The 22734-nt window shown below is 45.5% G+C and overlaps 1 protein-coding gene across 1 annotated transcript; it reads left to right on the top strand.

Annotated features, from left to right (window-relative positions):
- Nucleotides 1–1802: 1802 nt before the first annotated feature.
- NIFK (nucleolar protein interacting with the FHA domain of MKI67) lies at nucleotides 1803–10961 on the top strand. Its single transcript, XM_089658267.1, has 6 exons — nucleotides 1803–1951; nucleotides 3049–3177; nucleotides 4537–4645; nucleotides 6359–6570; nucleotides 7173–7235; nucleotides 9636–10961. Exons 1-6 carry the CDS (start codon nucleotides 1847–1849, stop codon nucleotides 10620–10622), a joined length of 1605 nt encoding a protein of 534 aa, XP_089514393.1. The 5' UTR covers nucleotides 1803–1846; the 3' UTR covers nucleotides 10623–10961.
- Nucleotides 10962–22734: the final 11773 nt, after the last annotated feature.

The raw sequence follows: 22734 nt of genomic DNA, 5'->3' as shown, positions 1-22734 counted from the left end.
TAACAAAACATAATATAATAAAATGTAATAAAATATTAAAAATACTTATAATAAATTAAAAATATGTAACAAATAATAAAGTAATATTAATCAATAAATAATAATCTAAATTACATTTTAAAAATGATAACTATAAATTAATAATAAATAAACAAATAATAAAATATAATAATTATTAAAAAATAATACATTTAATATTAAGGAATATAATTAATAATCAGTATAAATTAATTTAAATATTCGTTAAATTAGATTAAATAAAATAAATCTCATTAAATGTAATAAATATTTTGTATAGTATAATAATAAAAATATAATAACATAATAAAAGATGATAAAAGAAATAATAATGGGTTATAATAAATTTGAATAAGTAACAAAATATAATAAATATTGTTATAAAAATAATTAAATGTAATATTGATATAATTGATAATTAGTATAAATATTAATTAAATTATATTATTAAATAAAATAAATTACAATAAATGTAATACATATTTTTTTATAATATATTAATAATAAAATATAACCACATAATAAAAGATAATATAAACAAAACAATATATAATATAAATATAATACAAATATATAATCGATTATAAACAATAATAGTAAAATATAATAGTAATAATAAAGGTTAATAATAATAATAATAATAATAATAATAATAAATTATAAAATATAATCAATATTTTAATAAAATATAATTACATTTAATATTAATGAATATAATTAATAATTCATATAAATAATATGTGTTAGTTAAATAAAATAAATTACATTCAATTTAATAACTATTTTGTATAATAATAAAATATAAGATCATAGTAAATTATATATAAACAATATATAATATAACATATAATAAAAATTATCATACCTTATTATACCTGACCTAAAATAGATGTAATTCTATAAAATAGATGTAGTTGTGGCATCGGCCGGCAGGTGTCGCTCGTTATGCCGGGTCTATAATGGATGTAATTCCCTGGCGTGGCCGGCAAGTGTCGCTAATTATGTGTAATCTATAGTGGATGTAGTTCCCCGAAGTGGCCGGCAGGTGTCGCTCATTATACCTATTCTATACTGGATGTAGTTCCTTAGTGTGGCCGGCAGATGGCGCTCATTATACTTGGTCTACACTGGATGTAGTTCCTCGGTGTGGCCGACAGGTGTCGCTCATTATACTTGGTCTATACTGGATGTAGTTCCTCGATATGGCCGGCAGGTGTCGCTCATAATACCTGGTCTATACTGGATGTAGTTCACCGGTGTGACCGGTAGGTGTCGCTCATTATACCTGGTCTATAATGGATGTAGTTCCTCAGAGTGGCCGGCAGGTGTCGCTCATAATACTTGGTCTACAATGGATGTAGTTCTTCTGTGTGACCGGCAGATGTCGCTGATTATACTTGGTCTACCATGGATGTACTTCCTCAGAGTGACCGGCAGGTGTCGCTGATTATACCTGGTCTACCATGGATGTAGTTCTCCTGTGTGACCGGCAGATGTCGCTGATTATACCTGGTCTACCATGGATGTACTTCCTCAGAGTGACCAGCAGGTGTCGCTGATTATACCTGGTCTACCATGGATGTAGTCCTTCTGTGTGACCGGCAGGTGTCGCTGATTATAGCTGGTCTATAATTGATGTGATTCCCCAAAGTGTCCAGCAGCTGTCGCTCATTATTCCTAGTCTACAATGAATGTAGTTCTTCTGTGTGGCCGGCAGGTGTCGCTCACTATTCCGGGTCCGCCGTGGTGCGGCGGATGTGCTGCCCCGGCAGTGTCGGTAGGGGTCGCTGTGCGGATAGTTCCGTGTGATCCCACGTGTTCGGTGAAGATGTCGGAGGAGAAGGTGTCGGCGGGGCCCCTCCTGTCTCTGGACCCCAAATTACAGGGGGAGTTCCAGGAGAGAGTCAGGAAGATCCGCAAGAAGGGCCGACAGGTACCCGAGAGAGATCGGGCCGCGTATGGGGGACATATCTCTGTATACAGAGGAGAGATCGGGCCGTGTATGGGGGACATATCTCTGTATACAGAGAGATCGGGCCGCGTATGGGGGACATATCTCTGTATACAGAGAGATCGGGCCGTGTATGGGGGGGACATGTCTTTGTATACAGAGGAGAGATCGGGCCGTGTATGGGGGGATATATCTCTGTATACAGTATATAGAGGGAGTGTATGGAGGGCTCTATATTACACATCGATCAGCCAGAACATTATGACCACTGACAGGGAAGGGACTAACATTGATGGCACCTGAGGGGGGGGGAGGGGTACTGGGTACTGAGTACTGAGTGAAGAAGGGGGTGACAGAGAATGTGTGGGGAATCACAGTGAATGTAGGGGAGTGTCAGTGAATGGGAGGTTTGCAGTTAATGTAGGGGAGGTGAATGTGGGTGTTAGTGAATGTAGGGGGTGGTGTCAGTGAATTTAGGGGGGTGGCAGTGAATGTAGGGGAGGTGAATGTGGGTGTTTGCAGTGAATGTAGGGGGGGGGTGACAGTGAATGTAGGGGTTCGCAGTGAATGTAGTGGGGGTGTCAGTGAATGTGAGGGTTTGCAGTAAATGTAGGGGTATGTAGTGACTGTAGGGGGGGTTTCGCAGTGAATGTGTGGGGGGGGTGTCAGTGAATGTGGGGGTTCGCAGTGAATGTGGGGGTTCGCAGTGAATGTAGGGGGGTTTCTCAGTGAATGTGGGGGTTCGCAGTGACTGTAGTGGGGGTGGCAGTGAATGTAGGGGTATGTAGTGACTGTAGGGGGGGTTTCGCAGTGAATGTGTGTGTGGGGGGGGGTGTCAGTGAATGTGGGGGTTCGCAGTGAATGTAGGGGGGGTTTCTCAGTGAATGTGGGGGTTCGCAGTGACTGTAGTGGGGGTGGCAGTGAATGTGGGGGCCGCAGTGGGCGGGGTGTTTGGCTGTCTCGGTTGTCGTCCTACATACACTCCTTGTCTGCTCTGTCCTGGCGCCAGGCCGGGTTGGGTTTGTGGCTTTGCATGTGATTAACATGTATACTTCTATCCCCCCCCCCCCCCCCCCCAGTCTGAGAAACTCACCCCCGGCGTCCTCTACATCGGACACATCCCCCGCCTGCTGTTTGAGCCTCAGCTGAGGGAATATTTCAGCCAGTTTGGAACAGTCACGCGGTTCCGCCTCTCCAGGAGTAAGAAGGTAAGATTCTGAATTTTCAGCAGTGTGGGAAAAGAAAATGGGGGCAGGGAAATGACTCGTCATAAAGCATATTTACCTGTCGCTGCCAGCCCCCCCCAAAGACTGGTGCCTTGTAGAAGAACGTCCCACCAACCATCTAATTGAAACGTTTGTGAAGCCACTTCAGCCTCAGGACATATCTGACACCTTTTCGTTTACATGTTAAAATCCGTATTTTTTGCTAGAAAATGACTTTGAACCCCCAAACATTATATATATATTTATATCTCTCAAAAAATGGAAGGAAGACTTTGTAATCCGAGTCGCATCCAGTCCATGAACCTCCTAGGATATGGATCTGGTCAGGTAAGTCGCAGAGGGGGTCGTTAATCAGTTTCAGCTGCTTTGGTGTTCATGAAACTAACATCAGGTGCACTAGATGGGCAACAATGAGACGACCCACAAAACAGGAATGGTTTTACAGGTGACATTTTCTCCCTACTCATCTTTTCTGACTGTTTTTCACTAGTTTTGCATTTGTCTAGGGTCAGTGTCACTACTGGTAGCATGAGGCCATACCTGGACCCTACAGAGGTTGTACAGGCAGTCTGACTCCTCCAGGATGGACATCAATACGTACCATTGCCAGAAGGTCACAGGAACACTTTGTTGGTTTTTTTTTTTTTCAAATTGTTTTACTTTTCATTTTCAATGTTACTTTAAAAAATAAATTTATCGATCACTTTTTTATTGCTGTCACAAGAACTGGAAACATCCCCTTTGATTGCAATAGACACGTGACAGGTACTCTTTATGGGGGGATCTGGGGTCTATGAGACCCCAAATCCCTCCTCTGCACTTGAAAGCACTCAAAACACCCAGATCGGGGTTTTTGAATACTTTCAGATTTTTAAAAATGGTGCTGAAAATTTCTGAGTAATCTGGGGGTGATGTCAGTTCATTGATTCCGGTGCAGCTGCTCGATTTATTGTACAAGAGAGCCAAATGCCGGCTCTAAAAAAAAAAAAAACAACTGTACCAGGCGGATTCCTGCAGGCGCAGCGTCACTGCGGTACAACCACAGAAAGTCCAGTGCAGGGGCGGACTGACAACTCATGGGGCCCCCGGGCAATAGGGGATCATGGGGCCCCTGTGTCCTTGCTGAAACTCAAAAAAGCCTATGAAAAAGGTACCAGGGGCATGTCATGGGGCCCCCTACTGACCCCGGGCCCTCAGGCAGTGCCGAGTTTCCAAATGGTCAGTCTGCCCCTGGTCCAGTGACATACAGGCGTGCCGCTGGTCCGGAAGTGGTTAATAAATGTAGATTATAATACAGCGAAATGACATTTTTGGGGTAACATTTTTAATTGCGATTCGCAGACCGGGAACCCTAAAGGATACGCCTACATCGAGTTCGAATGTGAGGATGTGGCCAAGATCGTGGCGGATACCATGAACAATTATCTGTTCTGTGAGCGGCTCCTGAAATGTAAGTCTGCGGCTCTGCCTTGTGTCAGAATCTGAATTCACACCGAAGGAAGTGGTGTAGCTGCATAGAGTTTCCTGCGCACAATGGCCCAGGCGTTATGAGGTGCCGGAGAGGGTGGTGGATTGAGAGAGAGAGAGAGAGCGGACTGGGGGACCGGTGAGAGATGACGTGTTCTTCTATACCGCGTCCTATGCAGCCCCCCACAGGATGAGGGAAGTCGGGTATGTGCAGGAAAATATCTCCCCCCTCCATAATGAAAACCTTTCCGTAGTTGTATGGCGGTTGCCTATTGTAGGAGAACAGACGGGGGGCGCACTTCCCACAGCGGGATGATGTTCCACAGCCTGGGCCAGTGTCCTCGGGGGGGCCAGGGTCAGCCTGGGCCGGTGTCCTCGGGGGGCTAGGGTCAGCCTGGGCCGGTGTCCTCGGGGGGGCCAGGGTCAGCCTGGGCCGGTGTCCTGGGGGGGGCCAGGGTCAGCCTTGGCCGGTGTCCTCGGGGGGGCCAGGATCATCCTTGGCCGGTGTCCTCGAGGGGGCCAGGGTCAGCCTTGGCCGGTGTCCTGGGGGGGGCCAGGGTCAGCCTTGGCCGGTGTCCTGGGAGGGGCCAGGGTCAGCCTTGGCCGGTGTCCTGGGAGGGGCCAGGGTCAGCCTTGGCCGGTGTCCTGGGGGGGGCCAGGGTCAGCCTTGGCCGGTGTCCTGGGGGGGGCCAGGGTCAGCCTTGGCCGGTGTCCTGGGGGGGGGCCAGGGTCAGCCTTGGCCGGTGTCCTGGGGGGGGCCAGGGTCAGCCTTGGCCGGTGTCCTGGGGGGGGCCAGGGTCAGCCTTGGCCGGTGTCCTGGGGGGGGGGCAGGGTCCTGGGGGGCCTGGGCGAGCGTCCTCTGGGGCCAGGGCCCTGGGGGGCCTGGGCGAGCGTCCTCTGGGGCCAGGGCCAGCCTGGGCCAGTGTCCCCCGGGTGCCAGGGTCCTCGGGTGCCAGTGTCCACCAGAACCAGTGTCCTCGGGTGCCAGTGTCCACCAGAACCAGTGTCCTCGGGTGCCAGTGTCCACCAGAACCAGTGTCCTCGGGTGCCAGTGTCCACCAGAACCAGTGTCCTCGGGTGCCAGTGTCCACCAGAACCAGTGTCCTCGGGTGCCAGTGTCCTTGGGTGCCAGTGTCCGGGTTAGCCAGAACAAGTGTCCCGATCACCTGCCAGCACCACTACCCGTGTCATCCTGTATCTGTGTAAGCCAGAACCAGTGTCCCAATCACTCAACAGTACCAGTGTCAGCCAGAACCAGTGTCCTGATAGCCAGCTAGCTCAGGTACCAGAGTCAGCCAGAACGTCCCAATTGCCCACCAGTACCAGTGTCGTCTTGTATGTGTCAGCCAGAACTGTTGCCCTCAGGTACCAGTGTCCTGATCGCCATCCCCACCTTACCTCGCCCTCCAGAATTGGGGAAAGAGGGGACATGGAAAGACGATTGAGAAACAGAAAAAGAGTGCAATAGAGGGAGGAAGTTCCCAGGGTGTCGTGCTGCCATAACTCATGGGACGGGGACACCGATAGACCGTAGAGGAGGGGAAGCAGCAGGGTAGGGACTATGCATTATTTCAGTTTTTCTTTTGCTGTAATGATTTGGGGGGGTTGTGATCTGTATAGCAGAGTGCTCAGATGGGGTGCTGAGTGCGGTATCTCCCTCCACTATTAGTAAATAAGCCCCCCTTTCTCTTGGCAGGCGAATTTATACCCCCGGAGAAAGTTCACCCAAAAGTTTTTATCGGATGCAACAGCAAGTTCAAGAAACCTTCACTGCCAGCGGTGACACGCTACAACAGGAATCGTTCCGAGCAGCAGCAGCAGAAGATGACCAAAAAGATGCTGGAGAAGGAGAGGAATCTGAGGAAGCGGCTGGCAGAGAAAGGAATCGACTACGATTTCCCAGGATTTGTAAGTGTTCTGGAATCTTTCTCGCAATGATGACCGCGTAGGATGAGAGCAAATATGGAGGGGGTGCGGGAAGCCCCTATATGCACCTAGACTGTCTCTTTGAAGGAGACCACTTTAAATGCAAAGCCCACCTTTAGGAACATCTCACCTCGAGACAAAGGTGGAAATACACTTTAAGGACAACTTGTATTAGATGCGGGGGCTTCCAGGAGTGACTTATTTTTCAAGGTGCATGGTCGGGGGCTGCCATCTTTATCTTTCCTTAATTCCTCAGTGATTGGCCTGATATGGAAATGCTTGTTCCAGGTCAGACGCTTGCATAGTAAAAGGACCAATCAGACGGCCCTTGGCCCTGCAGATCTATGTCAGCAATGATATCACTTGGATTTCTATTCTGCTACATTCACCTGTTAACCATAACAAAGCCAAATATAATGACAGGTCCCCTTTACTTGACCCTGTATTAATTATGAGGGGCACCGTGCCGGTATATAGGAGGGGGCACAGTATTCAGACATTAGGAGTTGTAGATAACAGACTCGTCAGAACCTTCTCTGTCCATCCGAGTGTTGGATTACAAAGTGTTTTCCCTCCTATTCCAGGCCGCTCAGATAAAGAAGACCAAGCTGCTCTCTGAGGACGCCGACATTACATTCAACAGTGAGGTGAGTGAGAACGTGGAGAGATTAAAACATGAATTGCATCAGATGCGAACTGAATTCAAAGACGCAATGACGTCACTAGGTCCTTTCCTACGCGTTTCATCATTGGGCTTCCCTGGAGGCTTCCACTGCTGCAATTCAGTGTAATAACTGAGCCTGCATTGGTACATTATATTGAGCATTTTTACCTAGAACCATTGTTCACTATCATTTTTTTTTTTTTTTTTTGTGTGTGTTTTTTTTCAATTCAATAAAATTTGTAGGTATTTCACTGTTAAGAATTCTCTGTTTCTTTGGAGCATAGCATGGGTATTGATGTGAAGCAAATGCTGGTGAATATCTCTATCTAGCTCTGTGTGTGCGTGTGTATATGTATGTGCGTGTGTATATGTATGTGCGTGTGTATATGTATGTGCGTGTGTATATGTATGTGCGTGTGTATATGTATGTGCGTGTGTATATATATATATATATATATATATATCAGGGACGGACTGATCATTTGGAAACTCGGGCACTGCCCGAGGGCCCGGGGTCATTAGGGGGCCCTATGAGATGCCCCTGGTACCTTTTTCATAGGCTTTTTTGAGTTTGGGCAAGGACCCAGGGGCCCCATGACCCCCTATTGCCCGGGGGCCCAATGAGTTGTCAGTCTGCCCCAGAAGTGAGTACACCCCTCACAGGCAAGGCCTGTTTTGAGTGGAACCTGTCCTGTTACACCGCTGTATCGTCTTGGCAATCTTCTTAATAGCCTAGGCCATCTTTATGTAGAGCAACAATTCTTTTTTTTCCAGAGTTCTTTGCCATGAGGTGCCATGTTGAACTTCCAGTGACCAGTATCAGAGAGTGAGAGCGATAACACCAAATGTAACACATTCGCTCCCCATTCACACATGACACCGGGGGAGGGAAAATGGCTAATCGGGCCCAATTTGGACCTTGTCACTTAGGGGTGGAGTCACTTTTGTTGCCAGCGGTTTAGACATTAATGGCGGTGTGTTGAGTTATTTTGAGGGGACAGCAAATTTCCATGTTATACAAGCTGTACACTGACTACGTCACATTGTAGCAAAGTGTCATTTCTTCTGTGTTGTCACATGAAAAGAGAGAATCAAATATTGACACAAATGTGAGGGGGGACTCACTTCTGGGAGATACTGTGTGTGTGTGTGTATATATATATATATATATTGTATACAGTCCGGGGGAGGGGCGACTCACTTCTGGGAGATACTGTATATGTGTGTGTGTGTGTATATATATATATATATATATATTGTATACAGTCCGGGGGAGGGGCGACTCACTTCTGGGAGATACTGTATATGTGTGTGTGTGTATGGGTATATACATGGGGGTTTTGTGGATGATTCCACAGCAGTTGATTGCAGGGTGCTGTGAATGACATTCTGGGCTGACAGTGTTTAGTTTTAAATGACATGATTTAGGTGAATGCTCACAGACGGTTAAAGCTGAACTCTGGGACAAAGTCTACCCGTGAACTGGAAAGGGCTGAAGCAGACTTCCAGGATAAACCTAAGTAGTCTTAACCTGTCCCCTCCCCCCTCCTAACACCTATAATAACTAACCTGTATAAGAAAGATGGATATACTTCCTTATTTTCAGCCCGGTCACGTGATCTCCCATGTCAGCCGATGGCGGCTGCAGGGGAGAGGACGGAGCGCCAAGAGTGGCTGGGACATGGAAACCTATGGCTGATGTCACCACTCCTGAAATTCCCAGCTGTTGTTGATCGCTCTCTCCTCTGCCCTGCCCCTACCAGGGCGGATCATGTGACCGGACCAGAGCGGGCTTAGAATAGGTAAGTATATACATCTTCCTTACACCGGTTAGTCAGGATAGGTGTTAGGAAAGGGAACATTTTTAAGACTAGTTGGGTTTATTCTGGAATTCTACTAATGCTGGTTTAGTCTAGGGGTGCTGGGAATAGGGGGGATTACTTACCCTGTCCTTTGCTTCAGTGCTGTTCTCCTGAAGCTGTGGACTCTGCATCATCACATACAGTGCAAGGCTACTAAGCCTGCATGGTATGGGAATGCATTGCATCCATGCAAGCTTGCAGCCGGGGGCCCGAAGTGCCACAGAAAGGTGGCAGCCCTGGACCGGTCGCATAGGTTGGGGGGGATCTGCCAGTGGGGAATAAAGTTCTTAATTTTTTTCCTTTATTATTATTTTATAACTATTGTTATATTATCTATTTTTTATTATTTACTATTTTATTTTTATTATTATTAATATATTATTTTGTTTAATATTTTATTATATAATTATTAATATTTATTAGACATTCTCCTTATGGCAACCTTTAGATTTTTGTCCTAACGTCAGATTTTTTTTTTTTCCCCTGGATTTCAAATTAAACATACTTCTTTCTGTATCCAGGCCCCGACCCCAGAGTGCACACCCACCGTCCTGGAAAGAAGGAGGTCTGCCCGCCTGGAAGCCCCTGAGGACAGCGACGATGACGAGATTGTCGTGAATTTACCAAAAGATAAAACACCATCAAAGAAGAAATCAAAGCCCAGAAAGTCCACCCCTCCAGAAACCCCCAAGGACCGCAATGACGAGGTCGCCCTGAATTCACCGGAAGTAAAAACCTCTTCGAGGAAGAAATCAAAGCCCAGCAAGTCCGCCCCTCCGGAAACCCCCAAGGACCGCAATGACGAGGTCGCCCTGAATTCACCGGAAGTAAAAACCTCTTCGAGGAAGAAATCAAAGCCCAGCAAGTCCGCCCCTCCGGAAACCCCCAAGGACCGCAATGACGAGGTCGCCCTGAATTCACCGGAAGTAAAAACCTCTTCGAGGAAGAAATCAAAGCCCAGCAAGTCCGCCCCTCCGGAAACCCCCAAGGACCGCAATGACGAGGTCGCCCTGAATTCACCGGAAGTAAAAACCTCTTCGAGGAAGAAATCAAAGCCCAGCAAGTTTGCCCCTCCGGAAACCCCCAAGGACCGCAATGACGAGGTCGCCCTGAATTCACCAGAAGTGAAAACCTCTTCAAGGAAGAAATCAAAGCCCAGCAAGTCCGCTCCTCCGGAAACCCCCAAGGACCGCAACGTCAAGATTGCTATGAATGTACTGGAAGTGAAAATGTCTTCAAAGAAGAAATCAACGCCCAGAAAGTCCACCCCTCTGGAAGCCTCCAAGGACAGCGATGACGAGGTCGCTGTGAATTTACCGAAAAACAAAACGCCGTTAAAGAAAAAATCAAAGCTCGGCAAGTCTGCCCCTCTGGATGCCTCCAAGGACAGCGATGACGAAATTTCAGTGAATTTACCGGAAGTGAAAACGACGTCGAAGAAGAAACCAAAGTTCAGCAAATTGGAAAAGAGAATGAAAATCAAAAAACTGAAACTACAGACCAACTAGACGGGAGGCCAGGACTGCGAAAGCTGCAAAGACAATTGTGGAGAGCGGTTGGGAGACTCAGCCAATCCGCTTCCGGTAACTTAACGGCTGCTGTTTGTAGGCAGCCAGTGAAGCGTAATCTGTGCTGATTGGTCGCTCTGCCGGGAGGTTCGTTTGCTGTTCAGGACCTATAATGTATTTTCTAAAGTCTAATATATGTGTGACAGCGGATCACCCAGACTCCTCTCTGTCATTCCACCCATCACAGAAGTCTGGATTCTGCTCGGCATGGAGTCTGTAAGATGTACAGAGATATTTTTTAATAAACCGGGAGGATCATTCGACTTCCAGATATTTCGAGATTTGTTTTCCATTATTTTGGCTCTATCGCATGCATGCTCTCTTATCCCCTTTCTGTCCTGCCTGTATGCATAGGCAGCAAAGAGGTGGGCCCTATTTCCATGCTCCTGCACTGCACCGGTCACACAGGGACGATCGGGCTCCCAATTACATGATCGCTGGGACAGCTATTCACAGTGATTACATGATCGGGAAGCCTATGATTAAAGGAAAAGTTTGCCTTAAAATAAAAAAAAAATAATAATAAATGCAGGTGGAAAAAAAGGTGCATCTATTATTTATTGTTATTGGGAGCCTGTAAAGCATTGCACCCGCGATCAGCAGATCCACTGGTGCAGTGCAGGGCTCTTGCAGACTGTTAGTGTCCCCTGTCCGCTCATACACAGAACGTGGGGCAGCTGCAGCAGTAACCTGACCTCTGTGATTGCCAACAAGGGATTTGCCACCAAGTACTAAGTCATGTTTTGTGAAGGGGCTCAAATACTTCTTTCCCTCATGAACATGCAGATCAGTCATCATTTGTTAGACATGCATTTATTTTGCTTTTTTTTTTTTTTTGCTATTCTGTCTCTGTGTTACAATACACCGAACATTCTATTTTTAGACCAATCATTTCTTTGTGAGGGGCAAACATTCAACATCAGCCGGGGAACAAATACACATTTCCTTCACTGTATATTTACTACAATATCACCCCCAAAATATTGTAGTAAATAATATAATATATAAGTAGCTGCTAAAACACACGAAACCGTGTCTCATATGTGGGCACTATATATCAGTGACACCAATGATGGGGCACTATTCCTCCCACTGACACTTGCTGACCCCTGTTCCAGTATGGTGCTGCTGCAGCCAGCATATGTGGTTGCAGCAGCACCTAAGCACGGCACACTTACCTGCATCTCCTTCACTCGATTTTCGCGGGGCCGCTCAGCTCCGCCTCCTCGCCGGTGATTGGCCACCTGTGTGCCTTTCCTGAGCTACAGTTCTGGCGGCCAATCACCGGTGAGAAGGCGGAGCCGAGCAGCCGCGCGAACATCCAGTGGACGAACCGAATGAAGGAGCAGCCGCGCTTCCTGGACCGGATCGTCGTGGGACTGGAGCGAGGTAAGAGACAGCAGCCCCCTGCAGACGTTGACTCGAGTATAAGCCGAGGGGGCCGTTTTTCAGCACAAAAAATGTGCTGAAAAACTCGGCTTATACTCGAGTATATACGGTATATACCTTCAAAAACAGTAAGTATATACTAAAATCTGTGCAAAAATAAAAATAGATTCAACTGTGAGTAACACGTGAATCGTACAAAATCACTCTGTGTACACTATAAATTAACTAATACATAGCATCAAATTGTGTACACATAAAATTAAAATAAATGAACTACAATATAAAATAATTAAATAAACCAAATCAATTTTAACCGCATGCCGCCCAGACACTGTACATATACGGCGGCAGGGCGGCACTCGCAGGCAAAACCACGTTTTAAAACGTGTGTTTTGTAAACAAATAGGGGGCACGCACGAGGCGCGCCACCGCCCTATTTGTCCCGTGGATCACCGCCGCAGATGTGAGTCACCGGGTCACAGCCGGTCCTTAGCGGCTATGTCCCGGCGATCGGCGGCAAACAGTGACAGAGTGCACAGCTGCAGTAGCTGTGCTGTCTGTCACTTCCCTGTCAGCTCGAGGATGAGCTGATCGAGAAAGAACAGTTTCTCTTTCTTGATCAGCCTTGTCCCGTGCAGCACACACCCCGTCCCGCCCCCTAGTAAAACACTCCCCTCACTCCTATAACCCTTCCCTGCAAAATAAAGTTAACCCCTTCCTCCCCAGTGCCATTAGTACAGTGTCAGTGTTTTTTTTTTTTTTGCACTGATCACTGTATTAGTGTTTTTGGGGATGTCAGTGACCCCAAGTCAGTACCCCCCAATGTCAGAATGTCCGTCACAGTCCCGCCATAAGTCGCTGGTCGCTGCCATAAGTCACTGATCGCCGCCATTATTAGTATAAAAAAAACCTAAAAATCCGAGTATCTTTCCCGCCATTTGTAAACGCTATAACTTTCACGTAAACCAATTAATTTACACGTATTGGGATTTTTTTAGCAAAGACATGTCGCAGAATGCATTTTGGCAGAAATTTATGACTAAATTTGATTTTTAAATTTTTTTTTACTGGACATGTTTTATAGCAAAAAGTCCAAAATATTGTTTTTTTTTCCTCAAAATTGTCAGCCCTTTTTTTTTTTATAGCGCAAAAAATAAAAACCGCACAGGTGATCAAATACCACCGAAAGAAAGCTCAATTTGTGGGAAAAAAAAGGATGTAAATTTCATTTATGTACCGTATTGCATGACCGCGCAATTGTCCGTTAAACTAGCGCAGCGCTGTATAGCAGAAAAATGGCATAAATTGCAGTATCTATACCATAGTTTGTAGACGCTATAACTTCACACAAAGCAATCAATATACACTTATTGGGATTTTTTTTACCAAAAACATGGAGCAGAATACATTTTGACCTAAATTTATACCCAACTTTTGAGTTTACTATATATTTTTTATAGCTGAAAGTAAAAAATATTGTTTTTCTTCAAAATATTTGGCATTTTTTTGTTTATAGCGTGAAAAATAAAAAGCGCACAGGTGATCAAATTACACCGAAAGAAAGCTCTATTTGTGTGAAAAAAAGGACGTAAATTTCGTTTCGGTGCAGCATTGCATGACCGCGCAATTATCAGTTGAATTAGTGCAGCGCCGAGTGGCAAAAAGAGGCGTGGTCATTAAGGGGGGTAAATCCTCAGGAGGTCAAGTGGTTAAACAAAAATATATAATTAAAATGAAAGTAAACACTCCGTGATCACCTCTATATGGCAAGAATGCATACAATTACCCCCATGGAGTAATATCAAGCCTTAAGGGATATTCAGATATTTTAGCTGTCACTTTCAGGCTTTCTATAGCTGTATGTAGGGTAAACCTTTAATGCACCATCATCCTCATAAAAGATAGAAAAGAACCCATGCAGCGTGATATAATAGGTACCCAATCATTGAATGCTTCATCTTACATTAGGGACTTTGAACATTCAGTGATAGATTCTCATAATCCAGCCACAGCAGCTTCCTAAGATAAAAAAAACACGTTTTTCCAGTCAGCAAAATGGCCGCACCGCCACTTCCTGTTTTGCACAATTACGTCAGACGTCACATCCCTTGACGCGTTTCGTCACTTCCGGACTTTGGCACCTGTCACAGATTTTGTTGGACCTGGAAGTTCATTTTTTGGGACTTTATTTATATTTAATTTTATGGTTTGATTTATTAATTTAAGTTAAGGATAAGAAAAAGGTTTTGAATATTAGTAACACATAATATGTTATAAAAAGTGAACGTATCCTTTAAATCTCTTAAGGAGCCAGCTGGAAGGGGTATGAGCGTATCCAAACCAAAGAAGAAACGTGGAATATATTGCAGCTTGCCAGTTCTTAAATGTGATGACTGCGTTTGTTTTTCTTTTTTCTGGCTTTTTTTCATTAATTTTTCACTTTGTGATTCAGCCAGTAACACTTTCTGTCCCAGGATGACAATGTTCACCCACTGTACTGCGTCTCTGGCCCCATTCACACTTGAGCGAGTTGTAGCTCTAAGCTCCAAAACACTCCAGGAGAAAAAAAATAAATTCTCAATGGAGATGGTTCACATCTCCACTCCAAGTCGCCTGAAGCTCAAACAAGTTTTGGAGCTTTTTTCTTAAATCGGGCAGATTTTAGCATTTTTATTTCCGTAGAAATGACGGTAGTCGCGTGATTCATGCGTTTCTGCTCTTTCACGTGTTTTATCACACCTTTTTACGCTCGCATGAAAAAAAATGTAATCTATAAAAAATCAGAAATAATAAATAAAATAACTTAGTAATATGTAATGATAATAAAAATGATTTTTTTAATAAAAATAACCCCTAACCATATCCCCCAAACGTTTAAAAAAAAAAAAAATTATCTGAGACAGCAAGTGGGAGCCATTGGCTCACACTGCTATCAATCACAGCCAGGCAGCCAATGAGGACAGAGAGAGCAGGGCTAAGCCACGGCTCTGTGTGTGAATGGACACATGGAGCAGCGGGTGCCTCCATAGCTGCTTATAAATAAAATAACTTAGTAATTTGTAATGATAATAAAAATGATTTTTTTAATAAAAATAACCCCTAACCATATCCCCCAAACCTTTAAAAAAAAAATAAAAATTGTCTGAGACGGCAAGTGGGAGCCATTGGCCAGGCAGCCACATCACAGCCAGGCAGCCAATGAGGACAGAGAGAGCAGGGCTAAGCCACGGCTCTGTGTGTGAATGGACACATGGAGCAGCAGGTGCCTCCATAGCAAGCTGCTTGCTGTGGGGGCACCAGACAGGAGGGAAGGGCCAGGGGAGCTGAGGAGGATCCAAGCTGCACACAGCAGGTAAGTATAGACATGTTTGTTAATTTACAAAAACAAACCTTTAGTATCACTTTAAGGTTAGGGGTTAGTATTCTATATTATTCATTTATTTTATTTATGATTATTTTTGTTTGTGTGTTTTGTTTTGCACTTATTCATGTATTATTATAAAGACAATAAATAAAATATTAACCCCTAACTCTAATCCTGACCTTAACCCTGATCCCTTACCCTAACATAACAAAAACAAGATAAATTATTAATAAATTAAAACCTGAAGGAAAAGCTGAAAAACCTACCAACAAATGATGCAACAGATGACATTTTTAAAAAAAGAAAATAGCAAATGTCTGAAAAACGCTGTGTAAAAATTTGCAAAAAATGCTTTAAGATGCTACTCAAGTGTGAATCCAGCCTATGAGTGAGCAGTGTTGTCACTGTAAGGTATGACTCCACCCCCCCTCCTCCTCCCATATCTGTCACATAGGGGGGAGGTGTTCTGTATACCACGGAGGAGAACTGTGCAGGGCTGATACCACAGCAGAATCTACAGGACAGCACTAGGGTTCTGGCAGGATACCACACACATTTTTTTTTTTTTTTGTCCGGGGAGGTGCGAAAACATGAAAAGATACCACACACATAGTCAACTCCTTCCTATTCCTCCCATCTAAAACGTAGTGGGGGGAGGGGTGTTTGCTTTAGACTCCAGGACTGAGGACTTATGGAGACTCCATTCCCGATCTTCCCTTTTCAAACGACTGGTTTCCTGGCTATCACACGGATCAACACCAAACTGGAACAGCAATGCAGACTAGAAGTTTGAACGTGGCTTTTCCTAGTTGATATGTGTCTTGACAAAGTGTTGGGGTGCCAGGCAACTAGCATTTTCAGGAGGAGTGACCTGTGTACCAACAAGAGAGAGGGATGACGTGTTCACAATAATAGCCGTCAGACATCACTAACCAGATCAATCACTGTTTTTGGTGGAAATGATATTTCTACATGGCAAATAATTTCCTAGCAGGTGTAGTAGAGTCATAGAAATCCAACAGACCCAACAGTCATGACATGCATGCTGCTGATTCTGTGTCATTGAATCACTCATTGAAAGGGGCGTGTTATAGTAGCCGTGTGGAGTTCTATTAGTGAGGTCATTCATTCTTTGATAAACAGGTGGCAGTTATTGCCCTTATTTAAGGAAGGAAGGCAGCAAATGTTGGACATGCTGGTTACAGTGCATTTCTCTCTGAAATTCTGAGGAAAATGGGTCGTTCCAGACATTGCTCAGAAGAACAGCGTACGTTGATTACAAAGTTGATTGGAGAGGGGAAAACATATAAAGAAGTGCAGAAAATGATAGGCTGCTCAGCTAAAATGATGGCAAATGCTTTAAAATGGCAACCAAAACCTGAAAGACGCGGAAGAAAGTGAAAAACTACCATTGGAATGGATAGAAGAATAGCCAAAATGGGGCGGACTCAGCCAACAATCCGCTCCAGGAAGATGAAAGAAGGTGTGACGTTCCCTGTGAGGACTCAGCCAACAATCAGCTCCAGGAAGATGAAAGAAGGTGTGACGTTCCCTGTGAGGACTGTTACAATTAGAAGACGCCGATGTGAAGCCAAGCTATCTGCAAGAAGTCCACGCAAAGTCCCACTGTTGGGAAAAAGACGTGTGCTGAAGAGGTTACAATCTGCCAAAGAGCACATTGACTGGTCTAAAGAGAAATGGCGCAACATTTTGTGGACTGATGAAAGTAAGATTGTTCTTTTTGGGTCTAGTGGGCGGAGACAGTTTGTCAGACGACCCCCAAACACTGAATTCAAGCCACAGTACACTGTGAAGACTGTGAAGCATGGTGGTGCAAGCATCATGATATGGGGATGTTTCTCATACTACGGTGTTGGGCCTATTTATCGCATACCAGGGATCATGGATCAGTTTGAATCCATCAGAATACTTGAAGAGGTCATGCTGCCTTATGCTGAAGAGGAAATGCCCTTGAAATGGGTGTTCCAACAAGACAACGACCCCAAACACACCAGTAAACGTGCAACATCTTGGTTCCAGACCAACAAGATGGACGTTATGGAGTGGCCAGCCCAATCCCCGGATCTTCATCCAATAGAAAACTTGTGGGGTGACATCAAAAATGCCGTTTCTGAGGCAAAACCAAGAAATAGAGAAGAACTGTGGAATGTGGTCCAATCATCCTGGGCTGGAATACCTGATCACAGGGGCCAGAAGTTGGGGGACTCCATGCAACACAGATGTACAGCAGTTCTCAGAAACAGTGCGACTACAACCAAATATTCATGAAGTCATTCAAAGGAAAGCAAAATCTTCAAACATTTCTCAGTTTATATAGTGAATGTTTGAGTTTGTCCTTGTAACATCCTCTAAACCTCTCCTTTCCCCTCACTTCCGCTTGTTTGGAACAAGTAGTGCATTTTGAGGTTGTGCTTTGCTCTCTACACATCCCATAGTCCCCTGGTGCCCAACCTGCAGCCTGGGGGCCATATGTGGCCCTCTGGTGTTTGAATTATGGCCCTTGGGCCCCAACAGTCATTGACTTGTAAAGGGTCCCTTAATTGTAGTAAAGTCCAGCAGGTTCCATGCAACACGCCTCTAGTCTCTGACGGTCTCCTATAGCATGACTTCAGTCTCCAACCATTCCAGTAGAACGATCTCTGACCATTTCCTCTAGTCAGTCTTCAGTCTATGACAGTCTTCTGTAGCATTGCAGGTAATAATCATTAAATGTGACCCTTTGGAGACATTAGGGGCTGAGTTTGACGCTCCCTTAGTATGCAAGCTGACAACTCCTGCCATTGTCTATAGTCCATCTCGGGAGCAAGCAAGGGAAGGTAGCCATGTTCCCACATACAGCAGGATCATGGAGAACTGATGTGGACACCCTCTACCAGGAGGTCAAATCACAGAAGTAACCGTGTCCTCGATCCCTAACCACTGCAGTACAGTGCAGCCGGCAGCCGTGTCCCTGATCACCGCCACACCAGAACAGTGTCACTAGTGTAGCCGGCCACAGTGTACAAGACCACCCAGGAAGAACTGGTGTACAAGAAATGGATGATATGGGGTCTCCGCATCCACAGAGTTTGGGGCTATTTACTAAAACTGGAGAGTGCAACATCTGGTGCAGCTCTGCATAGAAAACCAATCGGCTTCCAGGTTTTTTTTTAATTAATTGAGCAAGCTGAAGGTAAAGCTGATTGGCTCCCATGCAAAATGCTGCACCAGATTTTACACTTTCCCATTGTATGCTGTGTATGTTTCCTGAGAACAAGTTCAAACCAATACCAGCTATCTGAAATCATCCAAGAATTCTCAAACCAGTCACATCACCCCTGAGGTAACGGGTCAAAGAGAAGCAAATGAAAAATCCTAAGGTGTCCAAATGTCTACTGAACATTTCACCCAATCCTGATAGAGGGAGAGCCTGGGGCCCCCAAAACGCGTTGGCTGTCTTATGGCTGTCTTGTTGTAACCAGCTGAACAATAAAGACTTTAGACCAGGGTTCCTCCAGAGGTTGCTAGGGGTTCCTCAAGCAATTATTACCTCTAAGGTAAGTTCCCACTGACACCATTGATCAGTATGGGGGTAATTCTTCCCAATGACCACAAGTGTAAGGAGCATTCTTCCCACTTCTTGTTATTGTATCATGAGTTGTAGATATAGTAAGTTTTAGCAGGGTTCCCTGAGGCCGGAAAGTTCTATCAAGGGTTCCTCCATGATGAAAAGGCTGAGACAGGCTGCTTTAGATTGCTAAGGATGGCGCTCTCTGACCTATTACACCTGGATTTTTTTCAGTTTTGATGAATGTCCTCTTGTGGGGGTCCCCATCTTTGTGGTAGGTTGGGGAATACAGGCCAGTTGACTTTGTCTGCATTTTGATAAACTGTGAAAATCTGTGTTCAGTGTACCTCTACCACTAAACTCTTTGATTAATACAAAGCAGCATGTCTCCCTAGTAAATCACACAGTGAACCCTTTGATCATCCCAGATGTTAACCCCTTCCTGCCCAGTGTCATTAGTACAGTGTCAGTGCTTTGTATTAGCACTGATCACTGTATTGGTGTCATTGGGATGTCAGTGGCAGTTAGTCAGCTTCCCCCCCGTGTCAGAATGCCTGCCGCAGCCCCGCAATAGGTTGCTGATTTCCGCCATTACTAGTTCTAATTCTAGTATATATAGGTCGAAGAAGGAGTCATATTCAAGGCCCCCCCTCCCCCCCCCTCGGGTCAGTCTGTCCCCCAGTATGATTCCTCCCAGGTCAGTCTGTCCTAGTATAATCTTGCCCCCTGTCCAAGTCAATCTGCCCCCAGCATAATTCCCCCAGGTCAGTCTGTCACCCAGTACAATCCTCCCAGTATAATCCTTCCTCCTGTTCAGGTCAATCTGTCTCCCAGTACAATACCCCTCAGGTCAGTCTGCCCCCCAGTACAATTCTTCCCCCTCACCTTCAGGTCAATCTGTCCCCCAGTATACTTCCCCCCAGGTCAGTCTGTCCCAGTATAATCCTTTACCCTGTCCAGGTCAATCTGTCTCCCAATACAATCCACCCAGGTCAGTCTGTTGCCCAGTACAATTCTTCCCCCTCAATTTCAGGTCAATCTGTCCCCCAGTATAATTCCCCTCAGGTCAATCTGCCCCAGTATAATCCTTCCCCCTGTCCAGTTTAATCTGTCCCCCAATATAATTCCCCCCAGGTCAGTCTGCCCCAGTATAATCCTTCCCCTTGTCCAGTTTAATTTGTCCCCCAATATAATTCCCCCCAGGTCAGTCTGCCCCAGTATAATCCTTCCCCCTGTCCAGTTTATTCTGTCCCCCAATATAATTCCCCCCAGGTCAGTCTGTCCCAGTATAATCCTTCCCTTTGTCCAGGTCAATCTGTCCCCCAATATAATTCCCCCCAGGTCAGTCTGCCCCAGTATAATCCTTCCCCATGTCCAGGTCAATCTGTCTCCCAGTACAATCCCCCCAGGTCAGTCTTTTTTTTTCTCCTGCTTACCTGACACTGCGTTCTGCACAGTGAGGCTACTCATCTAGCCAGCGGACCTGGGGCTGAACTGCTGGGATCTTCCTCTCTGCAGCCTCTGCTTAGGTCCAGCACTGCCATGTTCCCTGTGACCGCTACCGACTCTTGGGGTGTCCATACTGTGGGCTCGGTCCCAGATGCTTTGGAAAATCGACCGTTAGGGAGGGAGCAAAATCACTATCCGCCTCACTACAGGAGGATGTGCCACCTTCACCAAGTACCACGCTTCATAACCGGCTGCTGTACATTTGCCACCAGTTTTTGGTTACTCGTGGCAGCTGCTGTCTTGATCTGACTCTTCCTAATTAACCCTTCACAGTGACCTTGCTTCATACCCCCATTGTGATTTACAGACCCTGTTCCTCTGAAACCCCATCGGTTACCATATACCCCTTGAGTAACTTTAAACCAGGCTTAGAACCTTTTAAAACTTTCCTAGAACTTTTCTCCGCACAGTCTGTTACAGCGCAGTACATTCTCAACCCTAACTACCTAAACTGAGGCTGCCTAGGCATACCTTGATAAGGTGCAAGCAGGGGCAGACTGACAACTCATGGGGCCCCTGTGTCCTTGCCCATACTCAAAGTACACCCAAAAAGCCTGGGGTATTTCATGGGGCCCCCTACTGACCCCGGCCCTCGGGCAGTGCTCGAATGATCAGTCCACCCCTGGGTGCAAGTCCATGATTGGCGTTCTCCAGACACTTGGTAGATTCTGTTGATATTCCGGTGTTCCATGGGACTACATGGCACAGCAGCCCATTCTCAGCATCCAATGTGTGGTCATGGTGGGGAGCCCAGGACCTGACCTTCCACATCTTTTTATATCACAGGGTAGGAAGGCAGGGCCCAAAATGCCAGGGAAAGGAGTCTGAATCCAGTTAACCCCTTCCCAGCCTGGGTAGGCTAAACAGAACCCATATTGTAGGTAACCTGCATACACACTAACAAATTGAACTGAACTCCAGCTCCCACTTTGGCCTTGTTCACACTATTGCGGCTCTGCAAGCCGTGTTTGCGCAGGCACGGCAGCCCATTTATTTGAATGGGCTGCTGAGCCTGTGTTTCATGCCAAAAAAAAGGTTCTTGCACCATTTTTAAAAAGCAGCGAAAGAGAAATCGCTTGGTGCAAACTGTTCCTGCACCCGCAAACATGCTGTATATTTAGATGAGTGGTGGTGCCATTAAGAATGAATGGCAGCCCTGCGTGTTTTAACGAGTGGTTGCCGGTGTGGGAACAGGTCTGATTCCTGTAACCACAACCACCAGCAACAGTGTGAACTTACCCTTGGTAAGCAGTTACAGCAGTTTCTTTTTCCTTTTCGGATAACCCCTGTCAGTCGCGAATGGTTTGTTTCAACCCTCTAACATCTGCAGGACAGCTTGTTCTGTTGAAAAAACAACAGACTTACTGGCTGGATTACCAGATGGAAATAAAGGGAAAAAATAAGCCTAAAAAATAACACTAATGCAGCCACCACATCTAAGAACTGGCAAGCTGCAATATAATAAATATTTGCTTTCGGGTTTCATAGCGCTTTACTGTAAAGGGTGTTACCGGTAATTGACCACCGGATGTCGCTGTATAGGAGTTCTAAATGATGGTTCTGCAGAGGGATGTAATTCAGTAAGCTGGCGGAAGGTGGCGCTGTTTATACTCGGTTTGCCTTGATGTCACACAGTTGAATAAACGACAGATGGCGCTAATTGAATGGGCTGGATGTAATTGTGGATTTTGCTCGCCAGGTGGCGTACAATACGCACAGTTACACAGTGTGTAAATCTGTGAGCTGGTCGCCAGATGGCGCAGATAATACTGGCTCTAGGATCAATGTAGTTTTGCGTATTGGCCACCAGGGGCCGATAGTTATTTAGAATTGATGTAATACTGCTAACTAGCCGCCAGGTGGATCTAATTAGATAAAGAGAGCGATCTACACAACCTCTTACAGACTGAGTGTAAACAGCGACACCTGCCGGACATTTTACGCAATTACATCCATTCCAGACCAAGTGTTAAACAGCGGCACCTGCCAGCCAATTTTCGGAACTACAGCCCTTCGAGACCATGTATAAACTGCGACACCTGCCGGCAACTTTTCTGAATTACAGCCCTTCGAGACCATGTATAAACTGCGACACCTGCTGGCCACTCTTCTGAATTACAGCCCTTGGAGACCGAGTATAAACTGCGACACCTGCCGTCCATTTTACGGAATTACATTCATTCCAGACTGAGTATAAAGAAATACATTGGGAAGACTTGTGC

Source organism: Staurois parvus, unplaced genomic scaffold (genome assembly GCF_062004578.1).
Source record: "Staurois parvus isolate SC_StPar_1 unplaced genomic scaffold, SC_StPar_1.0 ptg001061l, whole genome shotgun sequence".
Classification (NCBI taxonomy): domain Eukaryota; kingdom Metazoa; phylum Chordata; class Amphibia; order Anura; family Ranidae; genus Staurois; species Staurois parvus.
The sequence above is the reverse complement of the archived record's forward strand: the minus strand, read 5'-3'. Positions and strand labels throughout refer to the sequence as shown.

Excerpts from the sequence above, each read along its gene's own strand:
- NIFK (XM_089658267.1), top strand. The coding sequence starts at position 1,847 with ATGTCGGAGGAGAAGGTGTCGGCGGGGCCCCTCCTGTCTCTGGACCCC. Across the intron at positions 3,178-4,536 it reads GCCTCTCCAGGAGTAAGAAG|ACCGGGAACCCTAAAGGATA; the intron begins GTAAGATTCTGA and ends TGCGATTCGCAG. Across the intron at positions 7,236-9,635 it reads ACATTACATTCAACAGTGAG|GCCCCGACCCCAGAGTGCAC; the intron begins GTGAGTGAGAAC and ends TTCTGTATCCAG.